The sequence below is a fragment of the Bombyx mori genome, chromosome 23 (assembly GCF_030269925.1).
Source record: "Bombyx mori chromosome 23, ASM3026992v2".
NCBI classification, from domain to species: Eukaryota; Metazoa; Arthropoda; class Insecta; order Lepidoptera; family Bombycidae; genus Bombyx; species Bombyx mori.
Window position 1 is genome coordinate 531,809 of NC_085129.1, and position 14,620 is coordinate 546,428.

Below are 14,620 nucleotides of genomic sequence, written 5' to 3' on the forward strand. Positions count from 1 at the left end.
CGGACTCACATGAGGTCCTACCACCACCCGTAATTACGCAAATTATATTTTGCGGGTTGGATTGATTGTATTGTCTTTGCAAAGAAAATTAAAAACATCAATAGCTTATTCGATGAGTCGTGTTGCGCCTGGGGCACCATGCCTGACTCACCGATGGTAGTGATGACGATGATGGAGTAGAAGAGGGCCCCGGTGAACGTCCACTGTATGTGGTGTGTGCTCTCGTTCCCGTCCCAGCCACGGACCTTCATCTCCAGGAGTATGGCGTTCTCGAAGTCCTGGTTTTAAATCGTGCATCGTTTAACATCAAGGATAACTTCGGTCGAGAGCAGTCGGGACCGCTCAACTACTTTGTCGGTAACCAGTGGTATACAGAACGGAGAGTTGAGCTATTGAATATTTAGATGGACGTTTCTGCCACATTCATTGCGTCTTTCAAATAAACTGCACAATGTTTCCGGAACGCTATGATATATCCTTCTTCAAACGAGACTTGCGGAGAGTACTCAACGGTAGGCAGCTGCTTGGCTCTGCCACTGACATTGCTGAGGTCCATGAATGAAGGTGTCCACTCACCATCAGATGGATCATATAGTCGTCCACCACAAATAACAATAAACAAATTTAAGAAGGGTGTCCTAGTTTCAAACCGAAACTTTACGGGTAGCTTTGCCTATGGAAATAGGCGGGTCGGTGGTACCTATAGGCCCGTGTGATTCTGAACTTCCACGTTATTTAATTCCTTTATTATTTACCTGTGGTACTTTACTGCTGTTAGAACGACTTGTGAGTCCACGTGGATAGGTACCACCACCTGCTTATTTCTGCCGTGAAGCAGTAATGCGTTTCGGTTTGAAGCGTTGTAGCTATAATGAGGCCTTAGAACTCATACCTCAAGGTGGGTGGTTGCACTTGCATTATAGATGTCTATGGGCTCCAATAACCACTTAACACCAGGTGGGTAGTGAGCTCGTCCACCAATCTAAGAAAAAGAAAAGAAAAAAAACCTCAGCCCGTGTGCGATGATGAAGTATATTTTCCAGTTTTTGTAATCGTTTATGTATTGCTGTTGGTAAGTTTGTTTGTGGATCTTAAAGCACAGGAGGCGCCTACCTTCAGCATGTCAACAGTGGAGGAAGTCCAGTTCGTGTGGTTGAACAGTGGCACGCTCTTGGTCATGGTCCAGATGCTCTGGGTAGTGTTCTTCCGTATTTGTGATATATTCATCTTGACCTGTTCAAATGTTTATAATTTTTTTTAACGTCTGATTGAATTAGAGAAAATATGGCCATGACCGGCTTATTGTTACCTTTGTTAGGTTTCCTCACGTAACTGGTAGCCGCGTTAGTCAAATGATTAGTGGCCCCATGCCGAGTAGAGCCTAATGCAGAGCAGTTTAACCCAATGAGTCTTTTTTGCCACGTACCATCCGGCTATGGAATGAGCTCCCCTCCACGGTGTTTCCCGAGCGCTATGACATGTCCTTTTTCAAACGAGGCTTATGGAGAATATTAAGCGGTAGGCAGCGGCTTGGCTCTGCCCCTGGCATTGCTGAAGTCCATGGGCGACGGTAACCACTCACCATCAGGTGGGCCATATGCTCGTCTGCCTACAAAGGCAATAAAAAAAAAAAAAAAGTTAAATGCAACTTAAACGAATACTGAATATATTTCACGAAGAAACTGACTTGATCTGTCAATCAATAAAAGCCCCATGAAACAGAAGTCAGTGTCCACACCCACTATTCTATTCAATTTTAATTCCAATAATTCCCTAATTTTTGTATGAAGACATGCTGAAAACTTTCCAACAAAATCATCTCATTATTTTTGTAATCTATTTAAAACATCCGGTGAAATGAAATTAAAACAAGCCCCTCATGAGTGATTGAGCCGCCTTCCACGCGCATCACTGAACAAAATCTGTCGGCGGTTAGAATAATTATCGTGTTTAGTACGAGAATATATTACGGATTAGAGCGAACTTTTCCAACATTAAAATTGAATTTTATTAATCTTCATATACGTACTTTCTTAAGCCATGTATAAAGAGACCGTTATCAAAGTTGAAACGGAAATAAAGTACCTACTAGTATATTATACTAATGGTAAGACATACTACAAGCCACACACTATGTATGTACCACCCTTTGTCTTGCGTTCTTACTTGAAGGGTGCGACAACCGAATTGGGACTTAGACCTCAAGTACCAACTTGGGTGGCGACATCCACGTTGTGACGTCTATGAGCTCGGGTGACCACCTAACAACAGGCGGGTCCCACAACCCACCTACGCAATTAAAATAATTAAGGAAGGATGAAACCAATTGTTATTTGGTTACTAGTTGCAGTTGTTTGAAACTTTGTTTAATTGTTATCTAATGGTAATGACCATAACCGCTACCTTCCAGACTTCGGTGGCTATTCCAGTCTATTCCAACAGAGTTGACGAACATGCATTTTTATTTCTTTCTTTAAGCCACATCGGATAATTTAAAATTGGTCCTAAAACAGTTTTATGTTCCAAGCGTACATTCTTAAAGCTATATGTTACTCTGAACCATTCACGTCCACATAACGTTTTTGAAGATGTTTAATTTTAGTAGTTTACATACGAACTTAATAAAATTCAGTCGAAACATAAAGCAGAACTGACTTTTATGATTTGTTTTCTAGCAGTATGAATGTTTATTGTAACGTTTATAATATTTTTATGCGAAGATTCATAGCTTTCATGACTATATGGTGACTGATTGTCACTCTTGCGAAACTAGGCCCGCTGTTTATTTAGACGAGAGACAGAGACGCTTGAAACCAAATTGACGACATTTTATTAAAGCTAGTATTAGGTCGAAGTGTCGGGGAATCGTTTTCCTAGTCCCAAAAGCTTATTTGCATTCGCTTTTTTTAGTTTTTTTTGTTGCTTATATAGGTGGACGAGCTTACGGCCAACCTGATATGAAGTGGTTACCGGACCCCATAGACATCTACAACGTAAATGCCGCCACCCACCTTGAGACATGAGTTTTAAGGTCTGACTTTTAACAGTACAACGGCTGCCCCGTTCTTCAAACCGGAACGCATTACTGCTTCAAGGCAGAAATAGGCGGGGTAGTGATACCAACCCGTGCGGACTCACAAGACGTCTTACCACCAGTAAATTGAGTGTAATTAATAAATTATAGTATTGTTAGTCACAATAAAACACAGTAACGTGTTTTCTGTACGAAGGCTTTTCTATTTATCTAGAGAGACAGCAGAATATAGGTACATATATATTATGGCCTAGACTACTTGAAGCTATCCAGTTTTCGTTCTCTTTATTAATATCACATACATCGCGCCTTGGTACGAGGATGGCGCTTCAGTTATATTGAAAAACCGTCCGTCTTCGAATCGAAATAGGCAGTTATCTGTTATCGATCACAATTGGCTTCACGACAGTCTCACCCTTAAAACCTGAACGTATGACTGCTTCCCGTCAAAAATAGGCAGAGTGCTGATACCTGCTCGTCGGGGCTAGTGCCACGTCATTTCGGATCCTCCCGATCCACTAACGGTGCTATTAGGTACCTCAAGCACCGGTCATCGTTCTCGTCGAACTCATCGCTTGCGACGAAGGGCTCGACGAGTAAATTAGCCCTCAGATAAAGCCCACTAAGTTTCTCGCCGGATCTTCTCAGTGGGTCGCGTTTCCGATCCGGTAGTACATTCTGCGAAGCACGGCTCTTGCTAGGGTTCGTGTTAGCAACGTCGTCAGGTTTGAGCCCCGTGAGCTCACCTACTAGCTAAGGCTACGCTGGAATAGCCTCTCAAGGCTCTCAGTTTTGGTAGGGAAAAAAAGGGGCTAGTACAGAAATAATTAACAATGGACACACATAGAAGTGGTAGGTGCAGACGATCCTTACATCTTTCTCGTGCTCCGCTTCCAGCTTCTCGAAGATGACGGCTCCGAGGATGCAGTAAGCCACGACCAGGCTGATCATCACGAAGTGCGAGAAAACCACCGAACATAGCTTCCACGTGTAGTATAGGAACTGTTGATAACACACGCCATAGGGTTACTCTTTCTAATACACACACACACACACTCTTTCTAACTAAATAGCCAAAACTTATAAGAGGTTGATGGAGGAGATGTTGCATTCCCCCATGGGTAAATACTACCACCCTGCATATTTCTGCCGCAAAGTACCTAACTATACGTTCCGCCTAAGAAGGAAGACATTTTTGCTATGTTTGAACTCAACATCACATTTCATAATTTTCTTAGGCAGATTTTTTTTTATTGACCTTGTAGGCAAACGAGCCCACCTGATGATAAGTGGTCACCGTCGCTCATGGACGTCAACAATGACAGGGGCAGAGCCAAGCCGCTGCCTACCAATGACATGACATGATCTCACACCTCGTTTGATGGTAGACTGCTGCGGGAGTCCTTCGACAACATAACGTGAAAGCCAGCGCCCATCTTAAGACTTAAGATTACAAGCTCAACTGTTTTGGTTGATCTAACCACTTTTAATAAATAGTGGAAAAAACCCGAATATTCCAATATAAGCGAGTAAACGTTTCCTTATGTCAGTCCATTCATGACTAAAACACAGCTAGATGCTCATTTCGCAAATCAAAATACTTCAGTGTACTCACTTTCGCACATTTGCTAGGCGGAGGCGCCGGGTACTCAATCCTATCACTCCTCAGTTCACGCCGAGACATTTCCGACACGAATTAACACACTGCGACCCTCAAGCGCCTCCCCACAATCACTCACGATCTAACTCAATACAAATGTCGTAAATCAAAACTATCGAATCCTCTTAATATTTTGATGTTATGATTTGTAGTTTAATTAAATATTTACGTAGTGGTAACGTCACAACGTGGCGCAGGCGGGCGGCGCGGGCCTGCGTCGGGTTATTCTGAAACCGGCCGCCGTATCCGCCAACACTATGATTTTACGATCAGTAACGACAGATCTATTAGGATTGCCACCTGTTCAATTTTAATGCACGCGCATTTAGATTTTTCAAGGCAAAGCTTTGTTGAAAGGAAAATTTACTTGAGGTAGGGGACTTGTGGCCCCGCGGATAGGCACTGAGATCCTGCCGTGAAGCATCACATGCGAAGCGACCACATGTCTCGTGGGTAGTAGTGATGTTTTGTCTTTACTTATTCATACAGAGACTACTGCAACCTTCCCAAATCTACATATTGCAATTTATGATTATAACACCCCCAAAGTTCCACCAAGTTGAGTACCATCTCTTAGAAGTAGTTTTTACATTACCAATATTGTTGTTCATTTGTGCAGACTAAATACAAAATTTGGGCGTCTCTATTATTTTCCAATTTTTTCAAAAAAAATAATTAATTGACTGAATCAGTTTAAAAATGCACAGCCCTACACGCGTATTTGCGACGGTTTTGCATGAAACCATTCATTTGCTGTGTACCTACCTGCCTTTAAATAGACGTAACCCACTTCCAAAGTAATCCAAAGTTCCGAACGATTCGAGATTACGAACATTGAAGTCAGCTCTATCATTCGTTCTGTTAAATTATAAAATTAAAATACATTACTTACGTACTTAAATACGGATTAAACACGTGTTGGAAGGTAATCTTTGATTGCGAACCGGTCACCGTCCTCGTCGAACCCGTCGCTTGCGACGAAGGGCTCGACGAGTAAATTAACTCTCAGACACAGCCCACTGAGTTTCCCTCCTGATCTTCTCAGTGGGTCGCGTTTCCGATCCGGTGGTGGATTCTGCGAAGCACTGCTCTTGCTAGGGTCAGTGTTAACATCACTCCGGTTTGAGCCCCGTGAGCTCACCTACTAGTTAAGGTTATGCTGAAATAACCTCTCAAGGCTATCAGCATAAGTAGGGGGGAAAAAAGATTGATATGTCTTCACTAACTACTACATCCTGTATTCAAACCAAGCCAGAGAAAGTTTACAATATTGTGAGGCAAATGAACAAATCGATGAAACATACAAAAACTGCGAACATGGCAAATGGAATCGCACCCGCAACACAGACATCGTTCTATTTTTATTCATTTCTTTCAATTAATATATATACATTATTATAAATGACGGTATAGGGATAAATATACTTATTAGTAAAAAACATAATTGTGAGTATGAACGCGCTTTTATTTTGTTCATTCATTAACAATGTTTATAATGTTACATTATGCATACAATGTTTACAATAAAAACATAACATTCTGGAGAAAAGACGTAGGCTATAAATGTTATCTGTCATTTCGAACGAAAACAACGAGTGGGGCCAGTGGGGCGGTGTGGACCAAGACTTCTGTATTATTGAACTCAAAGCGTTAGCATATGTGTATGCGACTATGCGTCAATTATTTGGTATCGCTGTCAACAAATTTTCAGTTGCGTGTGCCTGAACTAAATATAAAACTTCTTCACGGTCGGGGACTACGAGTGTAATAGAGCAGGGTATCCAAATACCAGCTAGTTCCATTTAATGCAACATTAGACACGCTGTGTTTGGGAAAGTTGTGTCTGATAGTTTATTCCAGTCAGATTAAGGAATTGTTTGAAATAATTCCGTCATCCTATTGTCATCTGCGGCGCATGTGCCACGTAGTAGAGCCCGTGTTTGTGTGCTTAGTGCGATTTTTATAACGTTCTCGATAGCGTAAAAGTTAACTCAAATTTGTATGCAGTTGGAACAGCGCCCCTAGCGGCAAACGTAGGCAAACTTTCAACGAGACAAACTTTTACGCTATCGAAAACGTTATCAAACTCACACTTAGCACACTGGTGCAGCGACCGTCACATTAGAACTTCACAGTACATAAACATACTTAAACAACAAGTACATTTTGCGTAATATAATACTGTTTTAATACTGGAAGCGTGAAAGTTGCCCCGGTGATTGCCAAATTAAAGAGTGGACGGTTAGCGTGGTATTGACATGTGATGCGTAGAGAGGAGATGCATGTGACTAGGAGATGTATGGAAATGGTAGTGTAAGGTAGAGGGGGAATAGGTCGACTGAAGAAGACATGGATGGAGTGTCTGCATGACGATATGAGAGAGAGAGGAATAAGTGTTGACATGGTTGCTGATAAAGAGAATGGAATAGAAAAATTTGCTGGTGCGACCCCATCTAGTGGAATAAGGTGGAGACAAAACAAAAATTCTGTTTTAATAAACAATATTAGAATAGTTCTACATGGAAGCGATCTTCTAGGTAGAAAAATATATTGTAAACAAATAGATTAAAATTATTATTTTCAACTACTTCACTTTTTATTAGGCAAAATACGTCCTAGTTTAAAGTAGATATTGTCTATAATTATATTAACTATGTCATGTTTCCTAATTTACAATCAACAGGGAGTCGATTGTATTTCTTTCGACTTGTGCGGCTCTCTGTGTCGTGTTGCGATCTGCTCCGCCTCCTGTATGGTGTCGGGGAGGGTCGTGTTGAGGGTCTCGGGTGTGGTGGTCATGAGCAGCCCGGCCACGAGGGCTGTACAGCCGAACAACACTGACGGCAACCATTTTACGTAGATCTCCTGAAATTTTTGGAATAATCGTGCTATTAGTACAGTTTTAATCGTAAAAACTATCGGTGGTGTTAGAGATTTTAACTGTAGTGCAATCTCATAGCTTTAGGATAAAGTCTCTACTAGAGCTCAGAGGCGTGTTAATAAATAAAATCGAAGTATCAGTTACATTACACGGAGGCCACTCCATCCACGACTCAAGGCATACTTTTTGTTTCTTAGTAGAAAGAGACGAGACGATGGGACATTTTGTACGGGCTCCCAGCACGCCCAACAGTAATTGCGAACGTTTATAAATGTTCCCTATTGTAACACACTTGTGAACATGTATTAAGTACTTATTTCTTTTAATAAATGGTACCACCCTTCGAGATTTGGACTGTGGTGTCACATCACTTGACACGATTACACAGGTCTTCACACCCCCAGATAAACGCAGATCGTATCTATGATATCAGAGAGACTCAACTTTCTTTAATATTGCGATGCGAATTTAGATTTTATTTTTTATTTATTGCGGAAATGGTTGGACGTGAGATCGTCCCACCCACCTAGTGTTAAGTGGTTACTGTAGACCATAGACATCTACAACATAAATGCGCCACCCACCTTAAGATATAAGTTCTAAGATCTCAGTATAGTTACAACGGCTGTCCCACCCTTCAAACCGAAACGCATTACTGCTTCACGGCAGAAATACGCGGGGTGGTAGTACCTACCCGTGCGGACTCACAAGAGGTCCTACCTTATTTATTTATTCCATGGGTCCCACCACCAGTAGTTACGCAAATTATAATTTTTCGGGTTTGATTTTTATTACACGATGTTATTGTTAATTAAATTAAAGAGTGGACGGTTAGCGTGGTGTGGACATGTGATGCGTAGAGAGGAGATGCATGTCACTAGGAGATGTATGGAAATGGTAGTGCAAGGTAGAGGGAGAAGAGGTCGACTGAAGAAGACATGGATGGAGTGCGTGCATGACGATATGAGAGAGAGAGAAGTGAGTGTTGAGATGACGGCTGATAGAAGAGAATGGAATCGAAAAATAAGCTGTGCCGACCCCACCTAGTGGGATAAGGTGGAGAAAAAGAAGAAGAATATGGTATTGTTGCAAAGTACAAACCAGTAAAGGCATCTGCGGTGCAACAATGGACCCGATCCTGCCGACCATCGAGCAGAAGGCCAGCAGCGAGTGTCTGGCGCGGGTCGGGAACAACTCCGACGTGTACATGTAGATGCCGTTGAAGGCCTGAGTGATGGCGACCTTCCCTAGCAGGTACAAAAATATGGACAGCCAAACTATATCTGAAATTAGAAACAGGAAAATAAAGATTATTGAGGAGAAATTCGACGTATTTTATAAACGCAGACGGGTAAGCGTCCACCTTGTTGTGTATTCACTACGCAAAGCAGTCACGCGTTCCGGCTCGAAGGATGGAATAGCCTGTAAGTATAACTACAATACAACAGAGTTCGGGAGCGTGCCGCAAGGTGGGCAGGACATACATGGGGGTTTATGATTCCCACAGGCTCCAGTATTCACCGGTCTACGAGCTTGCCCGCCTACAACCCACAGAAAAATCTTAACGAATTATTTCTACGAAATCATTAAATTGAAGAACATAAAACATCTACTAATCGTACCTATTCTAATAAAATGCTCATTATTGTGTACACTGTAGAATTGTAAATGTATTCACAAACGTTTTAAGGAAAATCAATACGGAGGCTGTACGTTTGAGACAATACCTGTCAGGGCACTTTGCTCGTATCCATTAAATTTGAGAATTATTGTATGATAACTATCTGGGTGAGGCAAAGAATTACCTATGTAGACTCTTTATTACAGTAACAAAATGATTGAGGACACTGGGAATTAGAATAAACAGCTGCAGAGTCACTGCTCGGCAGATGTGCTCAGGGTCGAGCTGCAAGCGGTACGTCTGTATCGTCGTGTAATAATTGAGCAGCTGTAAGCATACTTGGAATTGTTTGAGACGATCCCTTCATCTCCTTTTTATCATCGCAGCTCCCGTCATCGGAGTAGAGCTCATCCATATTATCTGGAACCGCTGCGTTCATCGACAGTGCGTTTCCAGAGGTATTTTTTGCCACATACCATCCGGCTATGGAATGAGCCCCCCCTCCACGGTGTTTCCTGAGCGCTATGACATGTTCTTCTTCAAAAGAGGCTTATGGAGAGTATTAAGCGGTCGGCAGTGGCTTGGCTCTGCCCCTGGCATTACTGAACTCCATGGGCGACGGTAACCACTCACCATCAGGTGGGCCGTATGCTCGTCTGCCTACAAGGGCAATAAAAATAAAATAAAAAAACTCACGATTACGGACAAACGGAATCGCGCAGCAAGAAACCCCGCAGACCATAAAACCGATGAGTAAAGATCTCTTCCTGCCGATCCTGTCCAGAACCAAAGCGTTGATGACCACGCCGATCACTTCCACGCTCACAACTAGCATGTAGTTAGTGTACTTGTCTCCGGCAAGAGAAACAGAGTTGATCGCCAGTCCGTAGAATACGAAGGTGCAAGTTATCCACCACCAGGAGCAAATAGCCAATCGCTTCATTATGATCGGAGATCTCATGACTTGAGACCATATGCCTGGCTCATTCTGTATTTCCTTCTTTTCTTCCATGGTCTGGGGCTTATCTTCTGTCAACTCCCTCAGGGTTTCTTCAGAAAGAGTTACATTGTTCATTTTTGCTGCTCTCTTTATGATCTTTATGGCTTCTTTTTTCTTTCCTTTTGAAAGCAACCATCTTATGCTTTCAGGAAGAAAATATATGTAGGAGAGGAAGAGTAGAGCTGGAGGGTAAACCACCAGGATGAACGTCCTCCAGTATTGAAAGGTTTTAGCCATAAGAGCAAAACAAACTCCTCCCATGGAGATGACAATGCCCAGGAATGCTGTCGTTAGAACCCTCTTGTCTTGACCCAGTAATTCGATTGCTGTAATTAAATTGAATTATCAAACAAACTTTAATTTAGCACCAAATATGAAAAATATATGTACAAAATTTGTTTGTACAAAAAAATTAAATAACAATGCTTTGGTTGAACAGTTGTAGTAAATTAAATTAGCGGGACATTAAAACAATATAGGCAAGCTATCTTTATTTGAGGTGTTTGTTGAGTATTTTTACATCGCATGATAGAGTCGTTTTTCTCTTTTGAGTAAAAATGGTCAGGCTGAGGGCGGTTTTTATCCTGAAAGTATTCCAAAAGTGATACGCTTTCTACTCACTTAAAATGTACGAAGCAGGGAATGTGCTAGCTCCGGCTATGGTCTCCAAGAACTCCACAATAACGTACATTTCGTAGGAGACCGAGAACGCCTTCAAGGTGCCGATGACCCCCACCAAGGTACAGCTCAGGATTAACGCCACTTTACGACCGAACCTGAAATAGACAAACGTCAATCGCTACAATTGTTACTACACCTTTACCACCGCCACCCACTTTAAGACACTAAAACGTCTAAAAAAACATGCTTGTATTAAACTGGAATAAATATTAAAATAAATACTTTTTTACCCCTGTGAGTTTTGTTAGGTTTTGTTAGGCATTGATTAATCGTGCAAATTTTCAAGTTACACGGTATTGAAGTTGTTGAACATTTCTTTCGAAGAATGCATTAGGATTTTTTTTTATTAGGTATATACATTACTGTAAAAGCCTGAACTACGGTAAATCCTAAGATTTTCCAGGAAATCCTAATATTTACCAACTCTTAATGGTAAAAGTCCGAGCTGTTTTATGATCATCGTTTATTTCGGACTTTTACCATTCGCTTGGTAAATTTTAGGATTTACCTCAAAGACAAGGTAAATGCTGAGATAAACATGTCAATATGTGCTTGGCGTATGGCCTTGAAGGAAGAAAATGTTGTTGAAAATGAGTCAGAAGAGGACATAAACAGTATTAATTTGAGGAATAAAACCCAAGAAAATGTAACTGAAATTATGATGGAGAAGTAAATAACCAATGAAACCGCTTCAGAGACAGAAAACTTAACTCAAGCTCAAGAAGACCCAATTCCGAAAAAGATAGGATCAGTCCAGACAATAGGAAAAAAGGCAAAAATCAATTTGGAAAATCAAGCTGGAAAAATGAAAGCCATATCGTCTGATAAATATCCAAATATAACAAAAAGTTGGCCAAAATGTTACACTTAAAAAAAGAAATGATTCAGTTAGATTAGCCATAATAGGGAGGGAGCGTTATGTACTTTGTCAAGATAATTAAAATTGTGTTGTTTTTATTATTCTAAAAGGGTTTAAAAATTATTTATTACTAGTAAAATTTAATCAATAAAAATACCAAAAGATAATATAGGTTACGATTTAACTGATTAGTAGTACAAATTATTAATAATTACTTATAGGTATGTAAGGATTTGAAATAAATAATTGAGAAGTATGCATTGTTTTATTTCCAAAACCAAAATTTACAGCTGTCACTGGTAAAACCTAGCATATACTAAATTCTAATGGTAAAAGCCCGATAAAATCATTTCTTTTTTACATATTCTTACATTTACCGACTCGTGTTGATAAACCCTAAGATTTACTGGTAAAACCTAAGATTTACCAATATTCGGGCTTTTACAGATGTTGATGTATGGATGCAGATCAAGATAATAAAAACTTGTTAAAAATAGAGAGCCTATTGTGTTATAAGCCGTGTAGCTCACCGATCAGAGATGTATCCCAGTATGGGCAGAGAGACCAGCATCCCGATGTTGTGGATTGTTCCGACCAGGGTTCGCTTCCACTCTTGGCAGGCGAGGTTGAACTGGTGAATTTACAAATAGCATCCTTGTAATCTTTTGTGAGTTAATATGGTTCAGCGATCCGCATTCATCCACCACAAAGTGGGGCTTCCTCCTGTGTTACAAAACACCGGCATCGACGAGGGAAACATCTAGGCCCCGAATGCTTTGTACATTGAATAATAACCTAAGCATGACTCGGCTGTCCAGACTGGGCTACTTATCTTCAAGCCGGTCCAGATCAAAAAGTTCAAGAGGATGATCATTTTTACCTTATGAACATACGCTGGTAAAGTCCACTATATCTTCCGCGAATAATCACGTCACGATGACGTCTCATACTAGGTAGTGGACTCAATTTATTTCCCAATCTATTTTTTTGGCATTCCTCCTTACACCATTACATAATGCAGTCACAATGAAACCTTATTCATGTCAAGGGACCAGTGAACTTTCAACAATAACTGGCATTGACGAAAGAAAATTATCTGTTAAACCTGTAGTAATAGATTTTTAATTGAAGTCATTTTGTATAATTAAATAGTATCATTAAATCATTTCGTTGCGTTTGTATCTAGATTACTTTTATTTAGATTAAGGTCATATTTATTGATTGTGTCAAAATATTTAAAAGGGCAGTGTACATAAACTGTAGGTATCGGCGAGTTATTGAAACAAGTTGAACCGTACCCACTGTGTCTCTCGCCGGATCTTGACAGTGGGTCGTGATTTCGATCCGGTTGATAGATTCAGCGCAGCAATGCCCTTGCTAACGCTAATGCTATTAAATTCTCCAGGCTGGATCTTGCTTACACGTTCGGCGAACCTAGTATAACCCCTCCAGGTTACTAGGATAGATAGGCAAAAAATAGAATTTCACGGATTTGCTTTTGAAATTTACTAGATACACTCCGGCCCAACGTTCTTGCAGTATTTAGAAAGATACGTGTTTTATAGACGGAAAAATCGATCTCATACACCACCTGATGTTAAAAGGTAGCCGGACAACGTAGGTGCCACATTAAACCTTAAAAACTGTAGAAAATAACTGACATCTGATACAAACCTCAGCAACAATAGTATTGTTATTAGCGTAAATCCAATGGTCGCATGCTAGTGCCTCTTGACTGAAGGAAGTGTCTGCACTGCAGGGCTGGGTCAGAGGAACGCGCCTGGAGCATCTCTCGCCCTGACCCTCGACCGCGGCGTTCGGTAACCAAACGGGATTAAAATCCGTAGTGTTTAGAGATTCGCATTCCGGGACGGTGCATCTATAAAAAACAATGTATTATTATATATTAAAACAATGTTAAAGGTCTGTCGTGATCAGCAAACGTGTTCATGGGCCATTTGTTGTTAAATTATCCATTTACCGTAGAAAGTTAACTACTTTGGACCATATTTAATCTTCTATGCCTTATTCTAAGGTTATTTTACTCGCTGAGCCCTTGGTCGCAACCGACGGGTTCGACGAGAACGATGACCGGTGCTTGGAGTACCTAAATGTAACCCATATTCACAGCCCACTGAGTTTCTCGCCGGGTCTTCTCAGTGGGTCGCGTTTCCGATCCGGCGGTAGATTCTGCGAAGCACTGCTCTTGCTAGTGTTAGCAACACCTCCAGGTTTGAGCCCCGAGAGCTCACCTATACGCTAAGGTAACACTGATATAGCCTCTCAAGGCTCTCAGCATCGGAAAAAAAACTATCTAAATAACTTCACGAAGTTGACTCCATTTGCAATTATTTGCAAGCCTGTGATGTGTGATTGGGCTAACAAATTTACGAAAAGTCTACGTTCACCTATTCCTAGACAAATTGCATTGAATTGAAATATCGAGTCTTTAAAACGGGGATTTTCTTATTTGTGTTGCTTTAGATGAGTGGATGAGATCATGGCCCACCCAGCATTAAGTGGTTACTGAATCCAATAGATACTACAAAACGAAGCCATCAGTGGGGTCTTAAGCTGCACCTTTTCATCAAAAGAGTGAACATGTTTTTGCTAATCCGTAGGCGACGGCTCGGGAGTTGCGTGCTCTTTAAGTGACTCATGAACCGGCCCCTTATCAAACATACTCGTGCTGAGAGACAAACAAAGTCACTAAATCGTTCTGTTTAAAATTGTTTTTGTATTTAACCTTAGACGTGATAACCGTACATGACTACATCAGCCGTAGTCATGAGCGGACATAACGGAACAAAAGTTATTGTTAAATAATTTACGTGTAATTACAATAAGTGTGAAATCATTGGGCTTAAAATTTGTATAACTTTGT

At 40.9% G+C, this 14,620-nt stretch overlaps 2 protein-coding genes across 5 annotated transcripts in view; both read right to left on the reverse strand.

Moving 5' to 3' along the window:
* The window catches only part of LOC101740822 (uncharacterized), a 33,913-nt gene extending 28,960 nt beyond the window's left edge, over positions 1–4,953 (reverse strand). Inside the window, exons 1-4 of the mRNA XM_021348631.3 lie at positions 4,650–4,953; positions 3,908–4,036; positions 1,114–1,233; positions 152–278 (exon numbers count right to left, since the gene is read on the reverse strand). Of these exons, the coding sequence (XP_021204306.1) occupies positions 152–278; positions 1,114–1,233; positions 3,908–4,036; positions 4,650–4,718 (445 nt within the window). The 5' untranslated portion in view covers positions 4,719–4,953. The remainder of the gene's footprint in view (positions 1–151; positions 279–1,113; positions 1,234–3,907; positions 4,037–4,649) is intronic.
* Positions 4,954–6,138: 1,185 nt separating this feature from the next.
* Positions 6,139–14,620, reverse strand: part of LOC101741247 (probable RNA-directed DNA polymerase from transposon X-element) — a 29,780-nt gene continuing 21,298 nt past the window's right edge. For 3 of the 4 annotated variants that reach the window (XM_062675143.1, XM_012691202.4, XM_062675144.1), the window contains 6 exons: positions 13,411–13,615; positions 12,267–12,367; positions 10,818–10,972; positions 9,893–10,522; positions 8,677–8,858; positions 6,139–7,559 (listed from right to left, as the gene is read on the reverse strand). In XM_062675143.1, coding sequence (XP_062531127.1) covers positions 7,371–7,559; positions 8,677–8,858; positions 9,893–10,522; positions 10,818–10,972; positions 12,267–12,367; positions 13,411–13,615 — 1,462 coding nt within the window. In that variant the 3' untranslated portion in view covers positions 6,139–7,370. Of the gene's footprint in view, positions 8,859–9,892; positions 10,523–10,817; positions 10,973–12,266; positions 12,368–13,410; positions 13,616–14,620 lie in introns of all 4 variants that reach the window. The other variant, XM_062675142.1, reaches the window with a different exon arrangement.